Here is a 26,349-nt window from a genome sequence, read left to right as displayed (position 1 = left end):
TAACTCGGTAATTAATCGCTTTAAGACAAGTGCAAGTTTGATCTTTCTCGAACTGGTTAATCTTCAGTTTAAAAATAGTGTTTTTACTACCACAAATGCTTTTAATTCTTCACTCAGATTTATACAAATAGATCACGTTCTTCGCTGATCCTAAACTCATTTATTGGTTCAAAAAAACATCGAAATTAAGCCGTTAAAGAACCGACTCTTTTTGAAAAAAACACACAACCTTTTTACAGCTATATAACAAACACATGCACACGCCTCAACATATTAACTTGTTAATGCGTCAATGCTGCCCAACTGTTGACAAAATTGTCCGCTCTACTCCAAAAGCCATTGCTGCACCGAATTACTGAAATTTGCGCGCTCATGGCCAACATTACAGGGCAGTTGTTGCGTGTTTTTAAGCGTGATTGTAATCCAAATTATTGTGGATTTTTACTGCTGCTGTTGCCGTTGTTGTTGCCTTCCGGTCATGTTGTCAAAACGCCATTTATCGTTGTCAATGCGCAACTTTTGCCTTCAGGCATCCCTCGCGCTGCACAAACTTTTTATGCTCGTTATCACTAGTGAAACGCTGACAACTCTGGATTTAAGTAGTATGCAACAAAAACAAAACAGTTTATTAGTGTTTTAGAATGATGATTTTTTGTGCAACTAGTTCGCAGCTGGCACCGAGGTTTACAAGGAGTTTGAAAAACAAAATAATTTGTATTTTTGCCGGAAATTCGCAGCAGTCCAACAAGTGTTTCGTGGTGAAAAAAATTAATTAAAACCGATAACTGAACGAATTTGAAAATATTCTTAGAAAAAATAATCAACAAACTGTGCTACAATAAAGTTTGGCCGGTACATTTTCCTCACAGAGAAGTCGTTTATCATTTATAAGGCCTATGAAGGTCTTGCCGAATAAAAACAGCATCTTCATAAAAGCAAGGGCGAATAATATCACCCTTCTCAAAACTGCACCAAGTTGCCATACCTTGAAAATTTAATTAGCTCACGAGGACCTATTAAAATTTAAACACGTATTGTCAACCCTCTGTGCAAAATTCGCCTCAGGCTTTACCCTTCCCCAATGGGGGGTCTTTCGACGTTACCCTGCCAAAAAGGTGAGGTACTTGAGTCCCATCCTTGTTAGAAAGCTTTCATGGAAGCACAGCGTTGAGGAGAAGACATTGGATGCCTTATATTGTCGTAAAAGAGCTATTGGAAAACCGAAAAGTTGTGCTTTGGCTTTACGAAACCGTAGTCAAGCCAAAACTGTTTTATGGGATACTTGAGTGATGTTCAATATCTTCGTGCATTCGGGCGCTGGATCTGTGGGCTTCGCGCGAGCTCAGCAAGCGTTGGTCAGCATTAACACTTGTGGAGGGGCGAAAGCCTTCTGTCCTAGATTCGTATATAAAATAGCTATTGAACTACTAGCTCTTAACAAGGCTCACATCGCCTCAATAATAGGCGTCCTAACTGAACACTGTCCTATTGGCATTAACGCGGTGAGACTAAAGATATTGGAGGACCCAACTTGTCAAAGTTGAGGAAGGTGAGGTGGAAACATCTAGACACTTTCTCCACCACTGTCCAACTTTCGCCAGACTAAGGTTGAAGCATCTCGGTTGCCATACTTTTTACGATATTGGCCAATTGGCTGCAATTGTTATTAGAAGCCTCAAAAAATTTGTCACAGGCTCTAGATATTTTATCGATAAGCAATGGTCTTTTTGATCCATACCTACGCGTTCTGGGTATCGCAACGGGGACTCATGAGAAATCAGCCTATTTACCTAACATAACCTAACCTTTCGCGAAATCTCTCATTGCTTAGTCCGATATGTGGTCGACAATTGTAACTCTATATTCTTCAGTAAGTGTTGTTAAAATGACATTGACTTTCGGAATGGTTCAGCAATGTTCCCATGCAATTCAAAATATTCTTCTCTCTCTCCCTTTCTATCTCCACCTCTCTTTCTTCCGATCCCTTCCTCTCTGTCTCTCTGCATCTCTTTGCCTCAGTGCACTCACAAGGATCACTCAAAAGAAAAAAATTAATTCTTTTTTTTTTTTCTATTGTAGCTACTCTTTTCATTTATGGTAACACGATATAGACTTTTTTTTATATATTATTCTGCACAGTTTCCTACTTACTTTCAACAAAAATATGTGAAAGGATATTGAAATTTTTAAATATTGACTACTACAAAAACGAAGCATACATAATTGCATCATTTCAATCTCATTTATTTGCAGAGCGAAATCAGAACTGTTTGCCGAAACGTAATAAACGAGAGTGCAAATCCTTTTGATGTTGCCAGCACAAGGACGATGAGTGATCAAAGCGTGCGACGATAGAAAGCAAAGGCGAAGAGTAACAAAACACTAACAGAGACACTACAAATCCAAGCGTGGCAAAGAAAACGCTAACAAGCAGTTCAATAGTGTCCATAGTTGGAACAAAAACAACTGCAAAAACAAAGCGAAAGCAAGCAGAGTATCCCGAAAGGAAATAAACAATTTACGCAAACGATAAAAGTTAATAAAACACTTAAGCGGATTGTGTGACAGCATTGCCAAAGCGACAACAACAACAATAATAGCAACAATATCACCAGCAAAAACAGCAAGGAAAGAGAAAAGAAACTACAAGCTACAAAGATAAACGACACTGTGGCAACAAGGAATTGTGTGGCAACAACACAAGCAAAACATTAAAGTGGCCGAAGACCGAGCGCGACAGAGCAGGCGGGCGGAGTAGAGCAAGCAGATATATTGCCATTGCAACAGCAGCTACAACAGCAACAACAGCGGGGGCAACAGCAGAGCATAATCAATCAATATCGACCGTGAGGCGAGGCAACGCGCAGCAAAAAACAAGGACACACAAAAAGTAGTGCAAGCGGAGGACATAAATAACTGACGCAACTGATAAGTAGTGCGACAGCGAGCGCAGCAGCAAAAAAAAATTAACAGTGATATAAAAAGGGAAGATTGGGTGCTGAGAGCGCTTGACGCAGCTTCTTAGTTGCAACTAAAAGCAGCGCTGTGAGCCGGACCTTAATGCGAATTACTTGAGATAATTCAAAAGGAGATGACCAAAAAGCGACGCTTGCCAACAGCGCCAACAACACAACGACAGACGACGCGTAGCAGCGCGCTCACAAGTCGGACGCTAGGAGCGACACGGATCGTAGTTGCCAGAGCGTCAAGCAAGATGTCGAACGCTGTTGCCATGACGTCAATGGATAATGAACGAACAAGCAGCAGCAACAACAAAAATAATGACTCAATACGTTTCAGCAACATTGACATGATGCGCTGCAACGCCGGCGACAACAAGTTGAGCAGCAGCGGCGGCGATGATCAGCGACGAAGCGAAAATGCTAACAGTAAATCCCTGAGCTGCGTCAATTGTGCAAGTGCAATGTTAACGATAAGTAATGAAAATATTGGCAGGCGACATGCAAGCTGCCTGCCAGCCACAGCCAACAAATTGGCGCCGTGTGGCAAGTACCAACGAAGCGCTGTGCAGCTGTGTGAGGGCGATGCACCGCCGGCGACAACTACAGAGTCACTGCAAGTGCAGCGCAGCGGTACGGACAGCAGCAGTGAGATATACAACTACAACAACAACATGAAGCATTCGCATGCCACACACTTTGCGTTGCAGCATAAATGCAATAGTGAGCGCCAGCAAGCGGGTGGGCAGCTGCAAGCAGAGTGCGGCATACAACAACAGCAAAGCGAACGGCGCCAAACACCAACAACATACGCAACGGCAACTGCTAAAACCAAATGTGAGGCAACATCCTCCGCCGTCGATACTTCGCAATGTCAAATTGCTAGGAAAGCAGCAAAAACAACAACAACAAAAATCAAAGCCAGCTGCAAGCCTGTTTCAGTCGAATTGACCATGTCTACAAAGGCAAACATATCAAGCGCTGCCAATACGAAGATTACAAGAAAACCTTTGGAAACGATATTCGTGTGTCCGAGCATCGTTACAGCGAACGCCGGTGCCACGCTGGCATCAGCAAACGCTTTGACTACAACAAAGACGTCTGCCATACATACAAACACCTACACACCTGCAGCATTACCAACAACAACACGTGCCGCTGGTACACTTATGCGGCAAGCGCTCGTCACTATTGAAGACTTCGTCTGCTGTCGTTCATCAAAGTATGCGACTAACAGTGCAATGAACAACAACAACAACAACTGCAGCAGCATTGCAAACGGTTTCGTTTGGTTGTTGCCCGTACTCTGCCTGTTGGCTGCATTCGGTTGCGGTCAAGCTGGCTTCGCTTGCCTGAGTAATCCTTGCGTTTTCGGTGTCTGCATCGATGGCTTGAATAGGTGAGTGAAAAGACTGTGATCATACACACTTGCATACGTATCTCCCTGCACAAATACAATGCTGGTTTTTCATTTTGCGCCCTTAATTTAATGCTTTATAAAGGTGGCAGAAGTCATTAACGAGTTTCATTTCAGTCAAAGTCTTAAACTTAGTCTTAAAAACCTCACCCCTCTCCACAACTATTAAATTTTTTCCTCGTCAGCTATTTTCTTCCAAAGTATATATACATAAGTAAAACTCTATCACTTTAACCATTTCCGGTGTTAATTATAAATGTGCCTCATACAGCATTAGCCGAAGCTACAAACAACTGAATCTGATAAAAATCACTTAATCTGTTACAAAATCATTCATGAATATTAGATGAAATTTCAAAATAATTTGCGTAATTATAATTTTAGAATATGTCAGTCAAGAATCGCATACCTAAGAAGCAAACGAGGCTCAGTGAAACTGTGGTACGAGTCAAAGAAAAATTATCTCGAGACTAAACTCGGGAATCCCCTCCGACAACAATGAACAGAATTCACACTCTGTAAATTTCAAAACAGCTGTACGTTGCATATATATAATTTTTAAGATTTTAGCCTGGGTGTGCGACTTAACTCATTTACTAAAGCTCCTAAAAGTAGGCAAAACTATCCATTATATCCAAATCGAAGCGTAACTGAATGACTTAATTTCGGTACTATCACATTCCACCGCTAGTACGGTTTCTATAACCGAAAAGTGTTAGGCAAAATTACTTTTCTATAGTTTTGAGAGTAAACCAACATTCTGGTCATCAAAGCTTCACTGATATCTCTTTATGTTAAATGTTAGTATTATTAAATATTCGAACATTTTAACTAACCTAAAGCTAAAAAAATAAATCAAACATTCAAAAACTGTGTTCAGTAAATTCTCTCTTCCTAGTGGCTTCTCTTCCTGAGTTAATGTAGTTCGAACTCTCACAATCAAAAGAAACTTAAGTCCTAGGTGTCAATTACACTAAGCTGAAATGTGTAACAGACCGAGCCACATTATAAAAAATTCGAGTTCTAAATTTAATATAGCGTTGGAACGGTACGAGTCCCCATGTTTCATCTAGACACTATTGAAAAAAATAGACTCGCCACAATTTGTACATTGTGTAAACCTTTGGGTCTCATTGAACTAGCGCTATGATCTGAGTTGACTTTGTCATCGTTTCAGTCCATAAAATTCTACAAGTACTTGTATATTATTTTAAGTAGCGCTCTCAGATTTATTGTCACATCTTGAAGTATTACAAGTTAGCATCTTCAAGTATTACGCAAATGCACTTCCTCTCTTTTACTTTAAACCTTCTTTCCCTCCTTCCTTTGAGTACTAAAACTTTCCACATATATACATATATTTTTCAAAATTCTATTGCACACACCAATCCACTTGTCAACTATGTCGCATTCCATTTAAACATATTCATTTATACACTTATATATACAACCACCTTTACCACACAGTCTCACTGTTGCACCTAAGTTTATCAACAAAGTGGCTAACAACATCCTTTAAGCGTCGCATTCGCTCGCCTTTAACTTTTCTTTGCAACTCTTTCGTTTCGATTATCATTACGTGTTTGTTTAACGCTTTTGCTTCCACAATGCAGCACACACACAAACAATATGTATATGTGTAGTGATACTCAAATACCAATCAACCCATTCGAGTGGCTATAAACCACGTTGCTGGCAAAGCAGCATTAACGTTGATTACTTTAGCCCCGCGTGTGTCATTAAAGTGTCGAGTGCACAAAACTGCTCCAACTGCACTTCCACCTTCTCAAAATACACTTCCAGCACCCTCTCGCTCTACCATCTACTCGCATATCCGTCTGATTTGCAGTGAACACAACCAGTGGGTGTCAGGGGGTCATAGGTCATATGCGTTCACACCACAATTGACTTTAAGTGGTCGACGGGAACACACACACATACACATATGTGTATATTTCCAAACCGGTGTATAGAATAGTTATGTGTGTGTTCTACACCTTTATCCAGCAGTGTATTATCCTTTGGTTTTTCTGTGGTTTGTTTTACGGCCATCGGGCGTATGAGCAACGCACAGTGGTATGGCTTAAGAATTAATCATATAAATTTTTGATTACACAAATTGGAAGTGGTGGGCGTAGCAGTTTGATTTTTATATATGCCTAGAAAAGTAAAAAAGAAAAAACAACCACAAAAGCGCTCTTTATTTGTTATAGAGAGAAGGTTTTCCTAACACAAACCCTAAATGTATGCTTCAACTTTGCCTGAACGTGAATTCTTGTTAAACTAAACGCTTGAAAAAGTATACATTACGAGCAGTTTTAGTCGAAAAATATTGTTATATATTTTCTGAGTCTAGCATTGTCAATTTCTTGAAAACCCCTCATTTTTCCACATTTTAACAATATCCCTTTATATACTTATAGTATTAAAATTTAAGAATTGATGTGGAAAAATATATTTTTCTAGCCTAAAGAGCCACTGTGCTTCGTCCATCTGCAGCCCTCCGCCTGCCACACATACCCTTCACTCTCTTTCTCCGCTCTTTCTCTTTACCTCGTTTGATTAGTTTGATTACTTGAAGTCATCAGTGGTTAGCAGGTCACTTTGTTTATTCGTGTGGCTACAGAATTGTTCGTACTGAATTGAAATGCGTTATTTCAAATGACAACAAACGTTTCTTTTTTTTCTTTTCAATTGCATTTGCCGATTGCCTTTTCATTTATGGCATGCAACTGCATTCATCGACAACTTATTGCAGCAATTGACAGCAAACGGTTGCGGCTAAGGCAAATTGGAATGCTCAATTCATGGTTTATTAAGTGAGCATACTGAAAATAACCCGCACAGTTGCCAGTCGTCATTACTTGTGTGATTTGTCATATATTTTTTGAATGACTTCCTAAACCAGCTCTTCAAATTTATACAGTTCTTACAACTAAATATTATTCAACATATGAGAAAACTGGGTTTTTCTAGGTGTGTGACTTTGCTTACTTAAATATGCGCCTAAATGTAGGCCAAGTACACTTTTCGGCTTAATTCACCGTGCGTTTTTTGCATACAATTATTAAGATTTTAGTCTACTTTTATTGAAAATATAACAATATAACTTAGCAAACATCAATATATAGGAATGGACATTTGACTTATACTGGGTGTGCAACTTAACTCAAGCATTCCACCGCTAGTACGGTTTCTATAACTGAAAAGTGTTAAGCAAAATACGTTTCTATAATTTTGAGAGTGCACAAACACTCTGGTCATCAAAGTTGCATTGAAACCTCTTCATGGAAAATTTTAGTAATATAAAACTCGCCTTTCAAATTTCTCCCTGAACAACACCTGGTGTTAATACTTATTAAAAATTGAATGCCACAGCTGTTGCAACCGCTGCCAAAACTCAATTCAAATGAAATGGAAATTGAAAATAGTCAAAAATTACACCAAAGGCCAAACAAAAGTAAACAAATATCTGCCAATTCACAGCAAGCCACCAATCTAATGCTGCTAATGCGTTCAACATATGTAGCAAAGGTCACAAGTGTGGCTAGTGAGCATTATACCTAGTAATACACAAAGGAAGTGTGAAAAAGCAAGTGGCAAAGAGCGTATGTAACACCGCTAAGTTAGTGCCAAATGTGGATTTGGCAAACGTGTGGCGCTACGAAAAAAAAAAAGGCACTACAACAAAAACAAAAACTGCTTTGGGGCCTCTATTAGTTCTATTACATAAAAGAAGTCGCAGAAAATTACGGTAGTTGTAGAAATGGTTTAATGCCAGCTCATTTCTGTAATGGTGATAAGGCAAAAGCCGAGAAATGCTTTAAGCCTAACAGCTGGCTGCTTAACAAACTGCTGATTTACTACTTTTATCAACTGGCAACCAGAAACTTGGCAAGCGGCATCCGAAGCAGGCAAGCTAAAGCGAGTAGTATTGCGAAGGAATTTCACAAAGAAAACGTAATTGAGTATGTGCTAGTACCGACAAGGTATGATTTAAAGGAAAGATTAAGGAAAGAAATCATAAAAAGTATTATATTAGCAAATATATGCAAAAGAACTCGAATGTGTATTAGAAAAGAAAAAACGTTAACTTCGGCTGCACCGAAGTTACATATAATACCCTCCACAGGTGTAGTTCTTATAGCATTTCTTACAGCATAAAAAATTGGAAGGCAGCTATATCGAAAGTACTCCGATCTAAAAAATTTCTTCAGATATTGTGGAGAATAATTAATGCCAAATTTCATGAAGATAACTCGTTAAATAAAAAAGTTTTCCATACAAGAACTTGATTTTGATCGTCCAGTTTGTATGGCAGCCATATGCTAGATTCGTCCGATCTAAAACATTTCTTTAGATATCATAGCGTTGGTTTGGAAGATATGTCATGCCAAATTTCGTGAAGATAACTCGTCAAATAAAATGGTTTTTATACAAGAATATGATTTTGATCGCTCAATTTGTATGGCAGCTATATGCTACAGCAGTGCGATATCAGCGGTTTCTACAAATAAGCAGACTCTTGGGGAGAAAAAGACGTGCACAAAATTTCAGCATGATACCTCAAAAACTTAGTGACTATTTCTCGTATATACAAAAGTACAGATCGTCAGAGAGACGAACATAACTACACCGACTCAGCTCGTCACACTGATAATTTCTGTATATATATGTATAAATACTTTATAGGGTCTCTTACGTTTTCTTCTAGGTATTACAAACCTCGTTGCATACTCAATATACCCAGTTCAGGGTATAAGAATCAGCAAATATTTCATAACAAAGTGCGAGTCTACAAAGAGCGCATAGGAAACAGGCGGAAAATGAAAGCTTCCTTCATTTTTTACTTCCAAATCTCTACCATATTACAGAAACTAACTCGCAATAACTAAGTGAAGCAATTGCAAGTAGAAAAGGGCTTATAATATCCTTAAATGAATATGTGTGTGCAACACAAACGTAAACATACTAAATAAATTACAAAGAAGCTACAAAAAATCTGCACAATAAAAAAGTAGTTAAGAAGCAATAACAACTTCTTGTGAGCGTACAGTAAAAGCAGCAAAGAATTGCAACGTAAACTATATTAAATGGGCAAAGCGATGAGCATAAGGAAAAAATGAGGTAATGTATACGCACTGGCGCACAGCAAAGCCACAGCTGCACTACACCTACACGCATATGCATTAATATATGTACGTATGTATGTGAGAGCACAATGCATTGCATGTGAAGGTGTATTGCGTGTGTGTGTGTCAAATCATCCGGTCGCTTTGCTTTTTTCTAACGGCCTTGTCGCTGATGTGCGTGTACATATGTACATGGTTCTTGAAAAGGCTTAGCGAAGTTGTTAAAAGTTTATCGTGCAGAATATGAGATTTTTTCTTGGTATTTTATTAATAAAAAGTGGCAGGCTGCGTTACTATTTATAAAAGCAGCTGTGTGTACAATCATTACAGCGGCTGTATTCTTTACATAACCACTTTATATATATATATGTATGGTACATTTACTTGGGTTTCGTATATTTTTAGACCTTTGTGCCATATATTATATATGTATATATATTTTTTCTTCTTAAAATGGCTTCCTTATACTCTGCGGTAAGTGATTAGGCCATAGACAAGTTTGCTTGCGTGACGAGTTTTCGATTACGAAGTTGCTAGTAATGAGTGATAGCTGATTGAAAGCTACAAGAAACTTATATACAAGTATTGTAATATGATGAAGCTGTTCGCTAGTCTAAATAATTGAACTTCGAGTTTTTTTAGTAAAAGAATTTCGAAACTTTCCATGTTTTATAATTGTAGCTAATAATAATAGATGCCTTTATTCTATAAAACCGGCCATAACGTCGCATCAAAATTAATTTCTACCCTAATATATTAACATTTAATCAAACATGCTTTCGTGGATAAAAGTAAAAAATTCATTACAAATATTTGCGTAGCTCTTTTGCTGTCCAAAACGCCAAGAAGTTCTCTATAATTTTTTGACTGACCATTTTTCGATTTCTGCACACAAATTACTTTATGGTGTTTAGAATGGTTTTTAACTGCTTGCTTTGTGCCTTTAACTATATGAAAAATTCAAAAAAATGTTTACCAAACTTGTTTACCTACTTACTACTCTCAGCCACTAGCACTTTGTAAGATCCTGCTGTACAAGAGTAGGTAGGTATGAGAGGTACATGTTATTGTTGTTATTGCAGTGGCCGAAAATATTCGTAAAATAATTTTGAGAAAATTTAACTGCCTATAACTAGTAACATCCCCGATTTTGAAGGAGATAATAAAGATGCGTGTTAAAAAACGTGAAAATGTTTTTTTTTTTTTTAAACCGGGTCAATTTTGATCACAGTAGTTTAACCTAATATACGCTTCTGTAACTAAGCATCGACACTAGCGTATTCTACTCGTATAAAAATAGATTGCTATATATTTTCGGATTTCATAGTGTACTAATGCTTGAAAACATCAAAGACTTCAAATTTCTTAGAGCACAGCACACTGATTTTCACAGAAACATCAAGTGTAGTGCTACCTTACTTTTTTTATTATATTCTTTTGTTATTTTGTTTGTTAATTTTTTGCTGCAGTTACGTTTGTGTCATGCCAGCAACTTTGCGGTGGCATTATTTTGCACACCTACATACACACACATGCACACATGTACACATACATAAATGCGAAAGCAGAAAATTGTATAGAAAAACACAGTTAAAACTACACCTGACGGCACAAAACACAAAAGCGTAAAATTAAATGTGCCACACACATACTACCGTTACCAGCACTGGTCCATCATATATGTATGTATGTATGTTAGTACCGTTAGTCTATAGTATTTTTCATACTTGTTCACCACTAACTAGTCTCTGCTGTGTCTTCCTTCCATTTAATTCTCATTTGTTTCATTGTTGTTGTTTGTATTATTTTTATTTTTTTTTCGGTCTCTCACTTTTGACTATCCAGCAGCTCGTATTCATGCTACTGCATCGACGGTTACACGGGAATTCAGTGCCAAACAAATTGGGATGAATGCTGGTCGGGGCCCTGCCAAAACGGCGGCACTTGCATAGATGGCGTCGCCTATTACAACTGTACGTGTCCGGATGGTTTTACTGGTAAGTGAAGTCGCACAGCAAGCTGTGAGTGCTTTCAAAAGCGCTCGTACACAGCCACACATTCACATATATGTATTGCTTTAAGTATGTATGTGTATATGTGTGTGTGTATGTGTGTATTTGCAATACTTCTAACCTCACTTATTTGCCTCCATACAATACTTTTATATTTTTTATTGCCATTCAGTTCCGGTTGCCTTTATTGTTGTTAGTGCTGTTGTAACAACAGACCAACAACTCGAAAGCGTCGAGACTCGGAAACTCTATTTTAGTGCTATTTTTAAGCTACTCACATTTGTTTACCCATTGTTTCGCCGATATTCCAATGCGAATGTGAGTGGGTCTGAAGAAGCACACACACACATGCATATATACAGCTTTACAAACACATTTGCTCGTGCGCGTGTGTTGTGTATGCGTGTGTGTGTGGTGCACGTGTAAAATGAATTTTATTGTGTTAGGAACAAACGAGACCACAAACCAAAAAAATAAAACAATACCTGAAAGCAGAAAATGGTAAAAATGAGTAAATAAAAGAAATATACAAATAAGAATAGATATGAAAGTAAAGTAGAAATAAGTGTGTTATAGCAAGCGACCAAAAGTTCGGTTTGTTGCTGCGCTGATTTTATGCTCTAAATAAAATTATAATAAATATTAAGCGTTGATATTTTGTAATAATATTTGAAATCAATTAATTAATTTGTATGGTCTCACATCCTTATTCCATTATTTCTAAAAAAATCTTAGTTTCTATTATGAAATATTAAGTCGTAACAAGAGAAAACGTTAACTTCGGTTGCATCGAAGATATAATACGCTTCACAGTTGCATTTTTATAGCATAAATATATTTTTATTGTGATGCTGATCGGTCACTTTGTATGGCAGCTATATGATATAGTGATCCGACCTGAACCATTTATTCGGAGATTGTAGCCATGACTTGGGTAATAATCTGTATGAAATTTCGTTAGTATAACTTGTCAACAAAAAAAATGTTTCCACACAAGAGCTCGAGTTTGATCGGTCAGTTTGTATGACAGCTATAAGCTTGAGCAAACCGATCTGAACAATTTTGTTGGAGATTGTAGCTAAGCATTTTACAAAAATCCATGCCAAATTTCGTAAAAAAGCTCGTCAAATAAAAGGTTTTTCCATACAAGCACTTGAGTTTGATTGGTCAGTTTGTATGACAGACATATGCTATAATTGTCCGGTATCGGCGGTTCTTACAAATGAGCAACTTCTTTGTGAGTAAAGGATTTGCGTAAAATTGCAAAGTTATATATCCAACAATGAGGGACTATTTCGCGTATATACAGACAGACAGACGGATGGACAAACGGACATGGTTAAATCGACTCAGCTCATCATGCTGATCAATTATATATACTTTGTAGGATCTCCGAAATTTCTGGGTTTTACAAACATCGTGGCAAACGTAATATACCCTATTTAGGGTATAATTAACTTCTTTTGTCTTACATCCTTATTTCACCTGAGTTGCTATTATGATTTGTTTAGTGATATAAAGTGGCAGTTAATAACAAAATTATATTATGATCCATCAAATGAGTTATACTTTTCAAAATCGAAAATTGTAGAAACGGGTTTCATCTCATCAACATAAAATTAAAAACTTTGCAGTGCATAAGACTCAGCGTCAAGGACTAGACTATTTGTCTTCAAAGTCAGAAAGCTTAACTTATAGTTCACTTGCTCTGACAAGATCTGTAATTCCTTTAGCCAGAGTCAGAAAGCTTGATTGCCAATCATCTGCATATATAGTTCAGTCACTTTCAACAAGTGATGCCAACAAACAATTTGTCTCTGTCAATGTATCTGACTTCTCGAAGACCAACTGAGGTATTTTGTGCCCGTATATTTGTCACTTGTTTCATAAGTCCTTTGAGAATTTCAGCATGGGAAAGTTGGGTGAAATTAATGTACAGCTGCACGGATATCATTTTATAGACAGCTGTAAGGAAATGCAGCTCTCATAATCGCTCTCAGTTTTAAGTTGATGTTGCGAGCGATATAAATTCGAGAATATATAAAACTAAATAAGTAAAAAAGTAATTCAACTGGCTCTAAAATTTCTAAACGTTTACCATATCTTGCTATTCATTAACTTTTTAGCATATAAAGTAAGCGATACATTCATATACCTCACAAAGCAAAGTCTGCCAAAGCTCATACAATCACTCTATCTAAACGAAAAGTGACTGCAGAGAGCAGGCTACTTTCGCAAAATTGTGTTCTCGACTAATCTTAGTTGCAAATTACATCGAAATTATAACGGTACGGTTCATAAAAATTTGGACAGGGTATGTATAGTTCGCTACGATGTTTGTAACAACCAAAAGGCAACGTCGGAGACGCGCTAAAGTATAGATATATCAGCAGATCAGCTTGACGAGAGGAGTCGATTTAGCCATGTCCGTCTGCCTGTCTGTCCGTCCGTCTATCTATATATATGCGAACTTATCCCTCAGTTTTTGAGATATCGATTAGAAGTTTTAAACACGTCCTTTACTCTCAAAGAGTCTGTTCATTTGTTGAAACCGCAGATATCTGCATGAAGTTTGGCATGAGTTATTTCCAAATGCAATGATACAAGCTTTTTCATTTGACCAGATATCTTCAAGAAATGTAGCATAGATTATTATCCAATGCTACAACATCCAAACAAATTTGTCAGATCCTTGGATAGAACCTTTTGTATTTGTAAATGGTATTCTAGCTTCGTTACAACCGATGATAACTTTTTTTTACATATATTTCAGGAAAAAATATGTTGTATTAAAAAGCTTCAAACTGCAAAATATTTTAGGAGCTTTCACTTTTGCGTTACGAGTTAAATAAACTTACAAAATAAAACAAATTAAATGCAACTGTAATTTCATGCAGACTTCTATACAAATATTAACATATTTTTGTTAAATATTTAATAAATGCAAATGTAGATGCATTCGATTTCATATGCATTAAATTTTGATTACAACTATACCTAAATACATACAAAGTCGCACATATACATTCAGGTATATCGCACAGTCGCCCAAATGCACTGTAACCTACCGCTCGCGCTCTCTGACTACATCTCCGCCATCGACCATACCTATTTGTACATATGCATATACACATATTGTACATATTCATATGTATGCCCATGCATAAATGATGTCAATGTGAATTTTTTCGCATTCCGTTATTTGTTGCGGAAGTACTCTCGGTGGTACGTGTGAAGCACTTAGCCGAAATGGAGCAAAGAAATGTAAACAATGCAGCGCACACTTGCACACATATAAATGCACAGGTGTATATATACATATATACATATGGTATATATTTATATATTTACTAGGCGCTTAACTGTAAAAGTAAATATTTTTGGGAAAAAATCTACAAAATTTAGAACTAACATTTTTTGCCACTTTCTTCACTGGACGAATTCATGCACGTAATGCACTTCGGCAATCACAACAGTATGCGTAGGTGTGCGTGTGTGCATCGGTGCGCGTGCATGTGAAGAGATTCCCACTTTGCATGCATATTTAAAGTGTGTAACACCGAGTTATTTGCCGTTTTCGAACATTTATTTGTAGCCATTGGAGTGTGTGAAAATTTATTATTTCGACATGATGTGTTGAAACCCAGTTAGCGGTTACCTTTAGCATTCTGGCTTGTTTGAAACTAGCAATTTGTTGAGTTTGTAGCTTTGTATTTACAGCAAATGCGATGGATAGTTGCATTTAATAAGTAAGTAAGGCATAACCATAATTTTATACCATGTAGAGGGGATATTAAGTTTGGCACGTAGTTTGTAACACCCAGAAGGAAACGTCGCAGAGCCTTTAAAGTAGATGTCTCCCCGTCTGTATATACGCGAACTAATTCCTCAGTTTTTGAGATATCGATCGGGAATTTTGCACACGTCTTTTTTTACGCTACGAACATATAGTTCAGATAGCAACACTATAAGATATAACTGCCAGACAAACTGACCATTTGAAACCAAGATAAACTCCTTTTATACCCTTTTGTGCTATAAAAAGTGCAGCTATGTAGCGTATTATAGCTTCGTTGCAGCTACAGTTAACATTTTTCTGTATTTGTACTCTCGCAACATGTTGCTACAGTAATATTTGAGTTCTTTGTATCACCTAAAAATAATCGAGTTAGATATAGAGTTATATATATATTGTATAAATGATCAGGATGACAAGAAGAGTTGAAATTTGGGTGACTGTCTGTATGTCCGTCTGTCCATTTAAGCGATAACTTAGGTAAAAATTGAGATATATTGATGAAACTTGTTGCCACATATGTTCCGTGGCAATTTTTTTAAAAATGGACGTGGCTCCACCCTCTAAATGGTTTAATGTATATATCTTCCAAAGCGCTAAAGCTATATCAACCAAACTTGCTGACAAGAAGTCTCTTTAGCATTTCTTCATACTCTTTGGACATGGGGGAAATCAGAAAAAACCAGGATAGAGATGTGGTATTGCATTCCATTCAGCATTTTTGTCCAGATATTTGATGTTTCTTATACTTGTAGAGTTAATGCTTGCCAACGACTAGGTTGTTCCTGCCCCAGAAAAAGAAGTCCAACAGAATTAAATTACTTAATATTGGCTGACGGCCAAAACTAAGTTCCCTTTCACTGAAGTTATTCTGAAAGTTTGCCACTACTCTTCTCCAAATATGGAATTTCGCTTATTTAAGCCTCCTTAAAGCCAGAAAACAGACTTTCTGACAAATTTTTAAGTCTGCCTCATAGAACGCTTGTTTTAGAAATAAGTTAACAACAGTTTTAAAGCCTTTGTTGAGGCTTACGACACGCTTTAACTACATTAATTTCAATAATTTTTGTAGTTTTTGAAACTCTTAAAATATTTTGAGTCTCTCTCGATACTCTGCCCATAGAAACAATCAAAGATATCGCCAAGTATCATCATAAAGTGATGTACACCCAAAGAGCATAAATATTGTATATTGAAGAAAAGGATTCCTCACACTTAAAAAACCTGCAGACTAAAAGTGATAGAAGCAAATCTAAAGATCAAAATGTACTAAGGCATTCTCTTCAGCGAGCTTAGAGATTTAACCTCACTTTTGGTTGAATATTTCTAGAATTAGTATCTGATATTTATATACTATGTTAGTTATCATGCATGGCATATAAAAATAACTGTTTACACCTAAAACATACAAAAACAACATGTTTACATTGAAAGCCAATAAAAGTGAAGTGAAATTTCTGCGAATAATATTTTAAAATTCATAACATTGCTATGCCAACGCATGCTAATTAAATATGCTTTCTCCTGCAGCGATTTTTCTACTTGCAACAGCAGTCAAACGCACCTACATACATAATTCCTAATGGGAAACCATATATATTTTTATATTCATAAAGAAATTCCTTCTGATCAACAGATTCAAATGAAACACATCGTTGCCGAGCTTAGCACGTTGCCAGAGTCAGGCGTAATGATGTGCTGTAAAAAAATGAAACCAACACACACGCAAACATTTGCGCGCGCGCACACCTACATAGACACACACTAATACAATTGCATGTCGGTTGGTTGCAGCGAACGCCACTCCATTGCTTTTTGCGTCGACATTATAGCCTGCAGCTTATGATGATATCATGTCTTCGCAGCACTCATAACCGGCGCTGAGCGGGTAACGGTAGTTAAAAGTGAGTTAAACAAGCAGGACGTGAGTGTGAGTTTAGTGGTGCTGGCATTTGCAACTGAGCGCTGCTACTAGCAATCAGCGCGCCTCGTATCAACTATCCACCGCCACTAACTAACTAACACATTCATAACGTCACAGCGTTGCATGTGGGACTTACGTGGCCCGCGGCGCTCGCAAAGCTGCGCTTTTTACTGTCACTATTTTAGCGCTTGCCTACCTCTTGTACGCCCACACTATTTTCTCTCTACTTAATTTGCATTCGACACGCCGCGCTCGGCGTCGCAAGGCTTTCAACATAGCGCTGTCGCTGCGCATTGCTGCCGCGTTCTGTTTGTGTAGGTGTGTGTATATGCTGTAGCATGCTTTGTTGTTGTCATGGCAGTTTTTGTTATTACGCAGACATGATACTGCAAGCGCGTGGTAATTGCGTTGCATGCAACGCATAATGAGCAGCATTGGTGGCAATGCTCAGCGGCGCGCTCGGCTAACAGGAAACTTCCCATCCATCCACAGTGAAATGCGTGTGTATGAGAAAATATGCAAACAAAATAAATTGGAAAATTGTATAATAACAAAATATTACAACAAAGCGACTATTGATGCGGGGCAAAAATTAAATGAGAAAAGTTGCAATGAGTGTGTGCTACCAAGTGTGCGTTGGTATTTTGCATTCAGATTTTTTTTTCTATTTTGCATTTTTCTAATACCCTTGATGTGCGGTTGTCGGCTGTTACCGCGTTCGTAGTTACAACAAGATACATTACAACGTTACAACAACCATATGGCAAGCTAAATGATGCATTTAAATTGTTTCGCCGAAGCATGTCGCCACATGTGGAAAGCAGGCAAAAATAACGTGGTAGTAATATGTTAAACAGGAACAGCAACAATAACAACAACAAAAATATGCGCTGATGTCTTCCACTCAACACTGGCATAGCCAGTCGGTAAACAAGTGCAACTATATGCATATTTAAAAAATTCATGTTGAAATATTTTCAACCACACATACATACATACATGATTCAAGCATATAGTAGTATACCATATATACTTGTAGATATACACATGTATATACTAGCATACATATGTATAAATATGAGATGATTATAGGTGCATGTGTACTCACAGCCGTGAAAGGCATGCAGTGCAGTACTATTACTGCACTTTCAGTCGTCTAAGTTGGCAGGACTCTGCACAAAATGGCTTTCGTCAACATGGCTCTCCGCCACATCGCCTACTCACTTCCTTTTTCAGTGCAGTATTTATGAAATGCAGAAAAAAATTTTGCATATGTGTTTGACTGCTTCATATAGGTTGGTATGGGTTCCATAGTATGCTTGGAAGCTGCTTAGCACTTTATGGCTGTCATGACAGCTGGTTAACTGTTGTATTTATGACACATTTGCATTAATAAATGGGTGCCGTTAAATACTGGATACCCAAACTTTCTCCCACAAAAGTTTACGTAGTAAAATTTTTATGAACTTGAATTTTAATATTTATGATAACTTTACCGATAAACCGTTTTTATTTTTTGTTTGATAAAAATTCAATTGACTTTAATATTTGAACATTTTTGATTAAATTATCGATAAAATTATGGATGAATTTATCGAAAACCAGTTTTTTGTAAAAGTTTGATTAACAAATAAAAAAATTATCGATAAAATTATGGATGAATTTATCGATAAATAGATTTTTGTAAAAATTTGATTAACTTTATTTACATTGACTTTAATAATTTAACATTTTTGATAAAAATATCGATAAATTTATGCACAAATATTTTTTTTTTGGTACAAATCAATTTATTTTTAATATTTTGTACATACATATTATAAAATCAACTTAATTTTACAGTCGAATAAATATCACATATCGATATTTCCTCTTCGATTATAATATATACTATCGATTGATTTACTTTAACTTATGTTTATTTGAGTTTAAATATTTTCGATAAAATAATCGATAGACTTATTGATAAATCGGTTTTTGATAAAATTATTATTATATTTTATTGTTATATATTTTTATTAGCTTTAAATTTGAATTGACTAACTCTCACATTACAATGACGTAGGAAAAATATAGCAAAATTTTCTCTACGATTACCGCCTAGAAGGCGAAAATATAAATTGACGATGGTAATCGTAGAGAAAATTTTGCTATAAAAATTGTATTATATAATTGCATATAAAAATTGTATTATATTTTGGAACTGAAACGAAATATATTACAAAAATTTCTAAAATTATTATATAAAGAGTATCCGCATTGGAGATATCCAATTTTATGATTATGATTAAAAGTCGCTTTGTTAATGTTGCGAACCAGTAAAGCCTTGCAAAAGATTTATTAAATAACCTAAAATAACTTTTTTCCACCTAAACTAGTTAAAAGTTTATGTTTGCGCCAATAAATACGCTTATTCATAAAAAAAAGTTATTTTTACAATTTTCAATTAAAAGTATTTAAAAATATTGCAAACATAGTCAAGATTTGTACGCATGCGCTCAAAAAAACGTAACAGAATGGCATAGTTGAACGACAACGAAAACCTTTCAGAAAATTGTCATACAAAACTGTCAGACTGTCAGACATTCAGCCCAGTCTATTAAAAAATATTACTTTTGCGCCAAAAAGTATGCAATACATTCTTTAGTAAATCCACACATTGGCTAGTTCCAAGCAAATTTTAAGAAACTAAAGCCAAAATATACTAGAAAATAATGCAATCGTGTAAAATGAATCTTCTTTATTATACTGAAAAAATTTAAATATTTCTTAGGAATATTTGAAATGTGGTATAAAACGGCGAATTAAATCCAATCAGTTGAATATTTGGATTTTCCCATCAAACTTCTATTTAAAAACGAGGCAAAACACACTTACAGAAAAAATCTGCATTTGCCACCACTCTTGCGACTGGTTGTGGCAGTTATGTGTTTCAATTTTAATACGAAATGAGGCCAACGCTAATGTGCCCACACATAGGCATTGTTCTATGCTCCCTGCCAATACAATTGTTGTTGGCTTTTATGAACAAGTGCAGATGTCAGTTTGTGTTGGCTTTTCGTAGCTGCTTTACGATTGTTTTTGTTCTTGTTCTTTTATAAGTATTCATGCTATTTCACATCAACGCACCGAAGTCAGCGGTAGTCTGCGGGAGTTCACCACCTAATTTACACGCACACACACACACACATTATTCATCTTAATGGTTGCGTTAACTGCACAGTCTTCAGGGTCAAGGCCTACAACCCGCCTTGGCAAGCTAAGCAAAAGTGTTTTTATGCTGGTCTTGCATTTTCTATTTTTTATGCTCTCGATTTTATGAATAATCAAATAAAGTTCGAGTTCCAAGTAGTAGAAATACGCTGAAGAATAAAATAGTATGGTATTATAATTTTAAATTTCAAAACAAAATTAATAAACAATAAAGTACTAACTAACCTAAAGTACTAACCAAAAAGTGGGAAATGTAATAGTGGGAAATCTTACGAGCAGACTGTGTTCAGCTACTAATATGAATCAACTGAAGTGCGGAAATCATTATTGGCTGTATATGTTAGCTAAAGTAAGGTATAAATCTATTACCACCACTACTATAATTAATAATTGTTGAACCTGCCAATAAGCGAAGCGTATTCAAATAAGGTTATTTTCGCAGTAATCGTAATTTATCCTTTTTCAGACGATCCTTATGAATAATTAGTAGTACTTTTTGGTACGAAATTTGGTAAAAATTTGGTTAAAATTTGGTCAAACGGTTTGTGAGACATGAAATTAAAAAAAAATAAAAGTGGACCGAACCACGCTCCCAGTTCTCTTAGCTGGTGCATATGTGTGTCTACTATATAACACTCATAATATAATATCAACCTATTTATAGCTCTAACAGTAATTTTGAACACTTATTCAAAGTTAATTCGATTAATTTGTAAAAACACTCTTTCACACTACTTAACTATTTAAAATTTTATGTTTGCGCCAAAAAGTAGGCAGAAAATAGTGATTGATTCAAGTAGAGGTACCTTTTTCAATAGCTTTTTTTTTAATTTTCTCTGCTTTTTTCTTTGAAAAAGTTGGAAACCTCAAAATGGAACACCCTATATCAAGAATTATATATTAATTTTTTAACTATCAATTAATTTTACAAAACTAAAACCAAAATTTTTTATAAATCATTGCACTTGTACTGCGTTAAAACTGAAACTCCCCATTTGCGCTCCCTTTTTCACATAAAGGCTCAAGACACCTCACGTTACAAGACGTTCTTTACAATGTGCCAACTCACATATTTTAAAGCAACAAAAACGGCCTAAATTTTGCATGCTAATGATTAGTTCGTTAGTTGAGGCAACCATTAGGAAAAAGAAAATTGTAATATTTCAAGCTTAGCTCATAAAAAATTATAACAAGTGACGTCAATCATATCGATCATCAAGCTAAAAACAGCTATACAGTATGTTGAATGAAACACTTCGAAGCAAAATAAAAACAAAAATCGAAAACGTACTTAACAGGTTTAAGCGCCTAAAGCGCCGCCACAAACTATGAACGCGTCGCTCGTTTCCAACCCCTCTATACGGCGATTCAGATTCAATTAAATGCGTATTTGGCTTTATCGCAGCCAAATTCGCAAGCATAATGAAATTCAAAAGCGTGTTCACATCGTAATGAGACCAATTATTCGACGTAAAATTTGTTATATGTACAGTTGTACAGATTTTATGCTTATAAATACAGCTAGGTGGCGAAAGCATACTAGTAACAGAGGTGGAGGGGTCGATAGTTTGTTGGAAAACTAGGTTAACAAATTATTTGAAATTCGGCAGGAAATATCGCGTCATGTATATATGTATCTGTGTATATTAGGGTGCAGTGAAAAAAAAAATTTTTGTTTTTGGCTAGCCTGAGGGTTAAAAAATTTCTTAATTAAAAAGTTCTAGAAGCTGTGGGGAGTCCTCTTTCCGGCCAATAAAAAGTTATCAACTTAAAAAATATTTTTGTGGTCATTATTAGAGTTTTAAAAAAAAAGTCTTAAACGACAACATGCTTTCCTTAAGCGTTAAAATAAATTTTGAGTCAGAAAACGACACATTTGTTAGTTTTCATATAAATGTAAAGCGTTTTAACCAAAAATAGTTTTTTCTTGTCCATAAAAAAAATGTAACTCGAAATTTCGAAAACTGAAAAAACAAAAAAAAACTAGATGTTAAACAATTTTTTTTCGTCCAATAATTTTCTTTTTTTATAACCTACAGATTTTACGCTCAGTCTAAACAAAAGAAAAATGTATCCACCCTAGTGTATATGTATGTTATATGCGGTACATAAATAATTTTATATTAACGCAACAGTGCTACAAATAACATACTGAAATGTCGAACAGTTAGCTATGTGGATAATTTCAAAACTTCTGGTTATTATTCATATTTATATACTGAACAGGGTATATTAAGTTTACACAGAAATTTGTAACAAACAGAAAGAAACGTAGGAGACCCTATAAAGTGCATTTATAATATATAGATGACCAGTCTTGCTATCCGTACGTCTGTATATGCGCATACTAGTTTATGAGATATCGAGCTGAAATCTTCCATACATCATTTTCTCCACAAGAAGCTGTTCATTTTACGGAACGACCGATATCGAACCACTATGGGATATAACTGCCATATAAACTGATCGATCAACATTAAGTCCTTATATGGAAACCTATTTATTTGACAAGATATCTTCACGAAATTTGACAAAGATTATTATTCAAGCCATTGCTATAATCTCTGAAGAAATCATTTAGATCGAAACACTATAGCGTATAGCTGCCATACAAACTGATCGATCAACCATACAAATTGACCGTTTCTCTTTTTCTTGAGACAAAGAAACTTCCAAGTATTTCGCATTAAAAATTCGCTTCGTAAATAAAAATATTTATCTGAAAAGCTGTTTAATAAAATTTTTTAAATAATATAAAAATATATTAAAGTAAAAATTGCGCTCCATATTTCGAACTTTATCACTTCGACGCTCATTTTTCACCACTTCACTGCCACACTTAGCAAAAACTGAATTCAGCAGCATGTCAAAATCTTTTGTACACCTATTAACCCGAAAAGCTGTGGGCCTTTTGTGAAGATTTTCGCTAAAATTTTTTAACTCTCTTTTTTTTGCGCTCACTAGCTCTAAGCTCCGCTATTCAACTGGAATTATATGCATGTATGTACGAATGTGTTTGCACTCATATCTTTGCCTGTATTTGTGTATGAAAGAAACTACTACTTCGCGCGCTTAAAAGCTTTCTTTGAACTCTTTTCATGCAGCATAGCCGCCAACCCGCCCGCGTCTTGCCTTGCGTCTGCAAAATTTGCCACTCACCGCTCTCTGGCAACGTATCAGCTGCATCGCTTACAAATCCTTTTTAATTAATTGCATTTTCAAGTGATTTCCCATTGAATTTTGAAATTACTGCCACCTCCATGTGCTGAGCATGCGGCAGGGCCAATGTGCAACAGCAACCCACCGCGTTATTGTAGCAGCGCCAGGGCTGGGTCAAAGCGTGCTCGCTGCGCTAGTAATGTGTAGTGACTGGAAATTTTCATGGCGGCTGCGGTTTGCCTTATTGTGGTTGTTGTTGTGGCCAACAACAGTTGCTAAGCAATGGCACAGCGCTGGGGACTGCGTCCGCAACTGGCGTCGGTTGGTTGCTGATTGAGGTTTGGCAGTCGCTGCACCGCCGCTTGGCCATGCCAGGCCTTCGTGAGGTCGCCCACAGCAGCAGCAGCAGCTTCTTAGCACATTCTATATTATTATTATTATTTGTTAGTGCCGCTTGCTGATGCTACTCTGCCACTTGCCACCCCAGCTAGAGCATATTGCGTGTTTGCACTAGTTGCTGCCGCTGTGTCGGCCGCTGCTGCTGTCGCTTGTAATCATGTGAATGCATGTGGAAAATTCCACTTCAGATTGCAAAAGCGCGGAAAATTAGAAAATTATTGTGGTTGACGGGTAGCAGCAGCGTGCATGCTGCCGAGAGATACAGGGTGTGTACTGATGTGTTGCTAATAGCCAGCGTAGGGTTAAGTGGGGCACTAAAGGTAACCGCTTGCCAGCAAAGCAGGAAATTGCACATAAAGTATGCGCGCAAGTAAACACTGCTGCTATATTTGTGCTGATGCTGTTGCTAGCATTTGTTGCTGTCTGAATTATGCAGCAGTTGCATGTGAAATTACATTGGAATCGAATTAAGATCACTCATACGCCCCGACAACTGGCTGTTGATGTTCAATCGAAGCGCCCTTGCCGCTGTTAAATAGGTGAAATGCAAAAAAATATCGCGCTTGCCTCTGTTATATTTGTGTTATGTGTGTGTGTGTGTAGGGTAACCTTGGCACCGCCTTGCGATTTGTTACACCGTCGAGTCTCGACAACTAACAGCAGCGCGTTTACTCAAAGCTCATTACAAGAGTTTTTCAGTTTTTCATTGCACTCCGCAATTGTATGCTGACTGCGCTCACTTGACTGATATTGCTTGCGTTGCCGTTTTTACTGCGTTTTCTGTTTTTTTTAATGTGTTTTTTCCTGCAACAACAACAACAATAGCGCTGCATTCAGCTGCTTTCGCTAGCATTTCTTCATCAGTGATTTTCCGTTTCTACTGATTTACCGCAAGGCATCGAGCCGTATTGTGTTAGCAGCCAAATGCGCTCAGTCACAACAATAGCAACAAGGCAACGATAGCATAAAAAATCGCAGGTAAAACAATGTGTGCAACACAACGCTGTCGGAAATTGAGGCAAAAGTTGCAGCGCTCGTCTTTCATTTGCCGTTCTCGTCTTTCCCGTTGCAACGCTTTGCTCGGTGGCGCAGCCTTTTGAGTTATTTGCTCTTTTTGTTTTGTTTTACCCACGCTCAGCCATTGTGCAGATGCCATGGTACGTTATTCAATATCCATGTGTACAAATACGCACTCAGCTTTGCATCAACAACGCCCGAAAGTATGCAAAAACGCCGAAGGATGAAAATTAAAACTGCAATGTTCGCTGTTTTTGCGCGCATAAGCGGGGGCGAGCAGTGTCAGTTGATTGCGTGCGGCTGCAAGGCACTCACTACAATTTAAAAGATTTCCAAAATATTTATATCAAAATAATACTTTCTTAATTACAAAAAAAGCTTTAACAACACTTTAATTTTTATAGCTTTATTAAAAAAAAAACAAAAACATATTATATAAAATTTAAATTTTACTTTGATCTTAATTGAGGTTTGTCGAAAAGAACTGCATTTTCGTTAACTTTAGTATTGGATGCCAAAAAGTATGCTATAAATTTAGTAAAAACTGAAGTACTTTTTTTGTAAACATATATATTGAATATTTGAATTTTTTTAACGTTATTTGCTTATTTTCTACAGCTGTTTTAATTTTTTAAATAATTTGAATTTTCTTCATCAAATTTTAGGCGTGCTGAAATCAGTGCAATATTTTTAACTCATATTTACCTAATAAAGTGTATGCTTTTTTTATTAAAAATAGCAAATATATTTAATTGACACTTTCCCTTTAACCAAAAACTGATGTAAAAAATATTACAGCTTAATTGCATGAAATATTCAAAGCAAGAATCGCACTAAAGCCAAAAGGTTTAATAATTAATATCACACAACCAAACTCAATGTACTTTATGACTTTTTAAACAACCGGCCAGAACCCAGCAACGATCGCATGCATATTTGCCCAACACTTTTATGCAAGGTGCTAAATATATATATATATATAAAGCAATCGAAAATGTTACTTGCGAACGTAAAGTTAATAAAAGTACTAAATCAAAAAAAAAAAAAATATATATATATAATAATTGAAATCAATGAAAGGGATTTTCACAAACAATTATCTCAAAGCAGCGACTCAAAGCTGTTATCAAGCTGCTCAAAGCATTTTATATTGATTTATTCACTCCTTGCACTGCTGACGTTATTTGCATAACAATGCAAACACTTTGCCTGCGTCTCTTTAATGCAAACGAATTCTGGCGGCAAAGATGCGGAAGACTTACGAGTAATCATAAGGAGTGCTGATTTTTGTGTAATCATTGAGAGAAAGGTATGAAGGTA

At 36.4% G+C, this 26,349-nt stretch overlaps 2 protein-coding genes across 12 annotated transcripts in view; one reads left to right on the top strand and one right to left on the bottom strand.

Moving 5' to 3' along the window:
* Positions 1-26,349, top strand: part of eys (eyes shut) — a 136,240-nt gene that overhangs the window by 49,586 nt on the left and 60,305 nt on the right. For 3 of the 5 annotated variants that reach the window (XM_036370327.2, XM_036370324.2, XM_036370325.2), the window contains exons 2-3: positions 2,254-4,359; positions 11,355-11,506. In XM_036370327.2, the coding sequence (XP_036226220.2) occupies positions 3,092-4,359; positions 11,355-11,506 (1,420 nt within the window). In that variant the 5' untranslated portion in view covers positions 2,254-3,091. The remainder of the gene's footprint in view (positions 1-2,253; positions 4,360-11,354; positions 11,507-26,349) is intronic. The other 2 variants (XM_036370328.2, XM_036370326.2) reach the window with 1 other exon arrangement.
* LOC106622541 (uncharacterized) overlaps positions 1-26,349 on the bottom strand; it is a 144,847-nt gene that overhangs the window by 60,409 nt on the left and 58,089 nt on the right. The gene's annotated exons all lie outside the window — the stretch shown is intronic.

This window comes from Bactrocera oleae, chromosome 3 (assembly GCF_042242935.1).
Source record: "Bactrocera oleae isolate idBacOlea1 chromosome 3, idBacOlea1, whole genome shotgun sequence".
NCBI lineage: Eukaryota > Metazoa > Arthropoda > Insecta > Diptera > Tephritidae > Bactrocera > Bactrocera oleae.
This window is presented reverse-complemented; position numbering and strand designations above follow the sequence as displayed.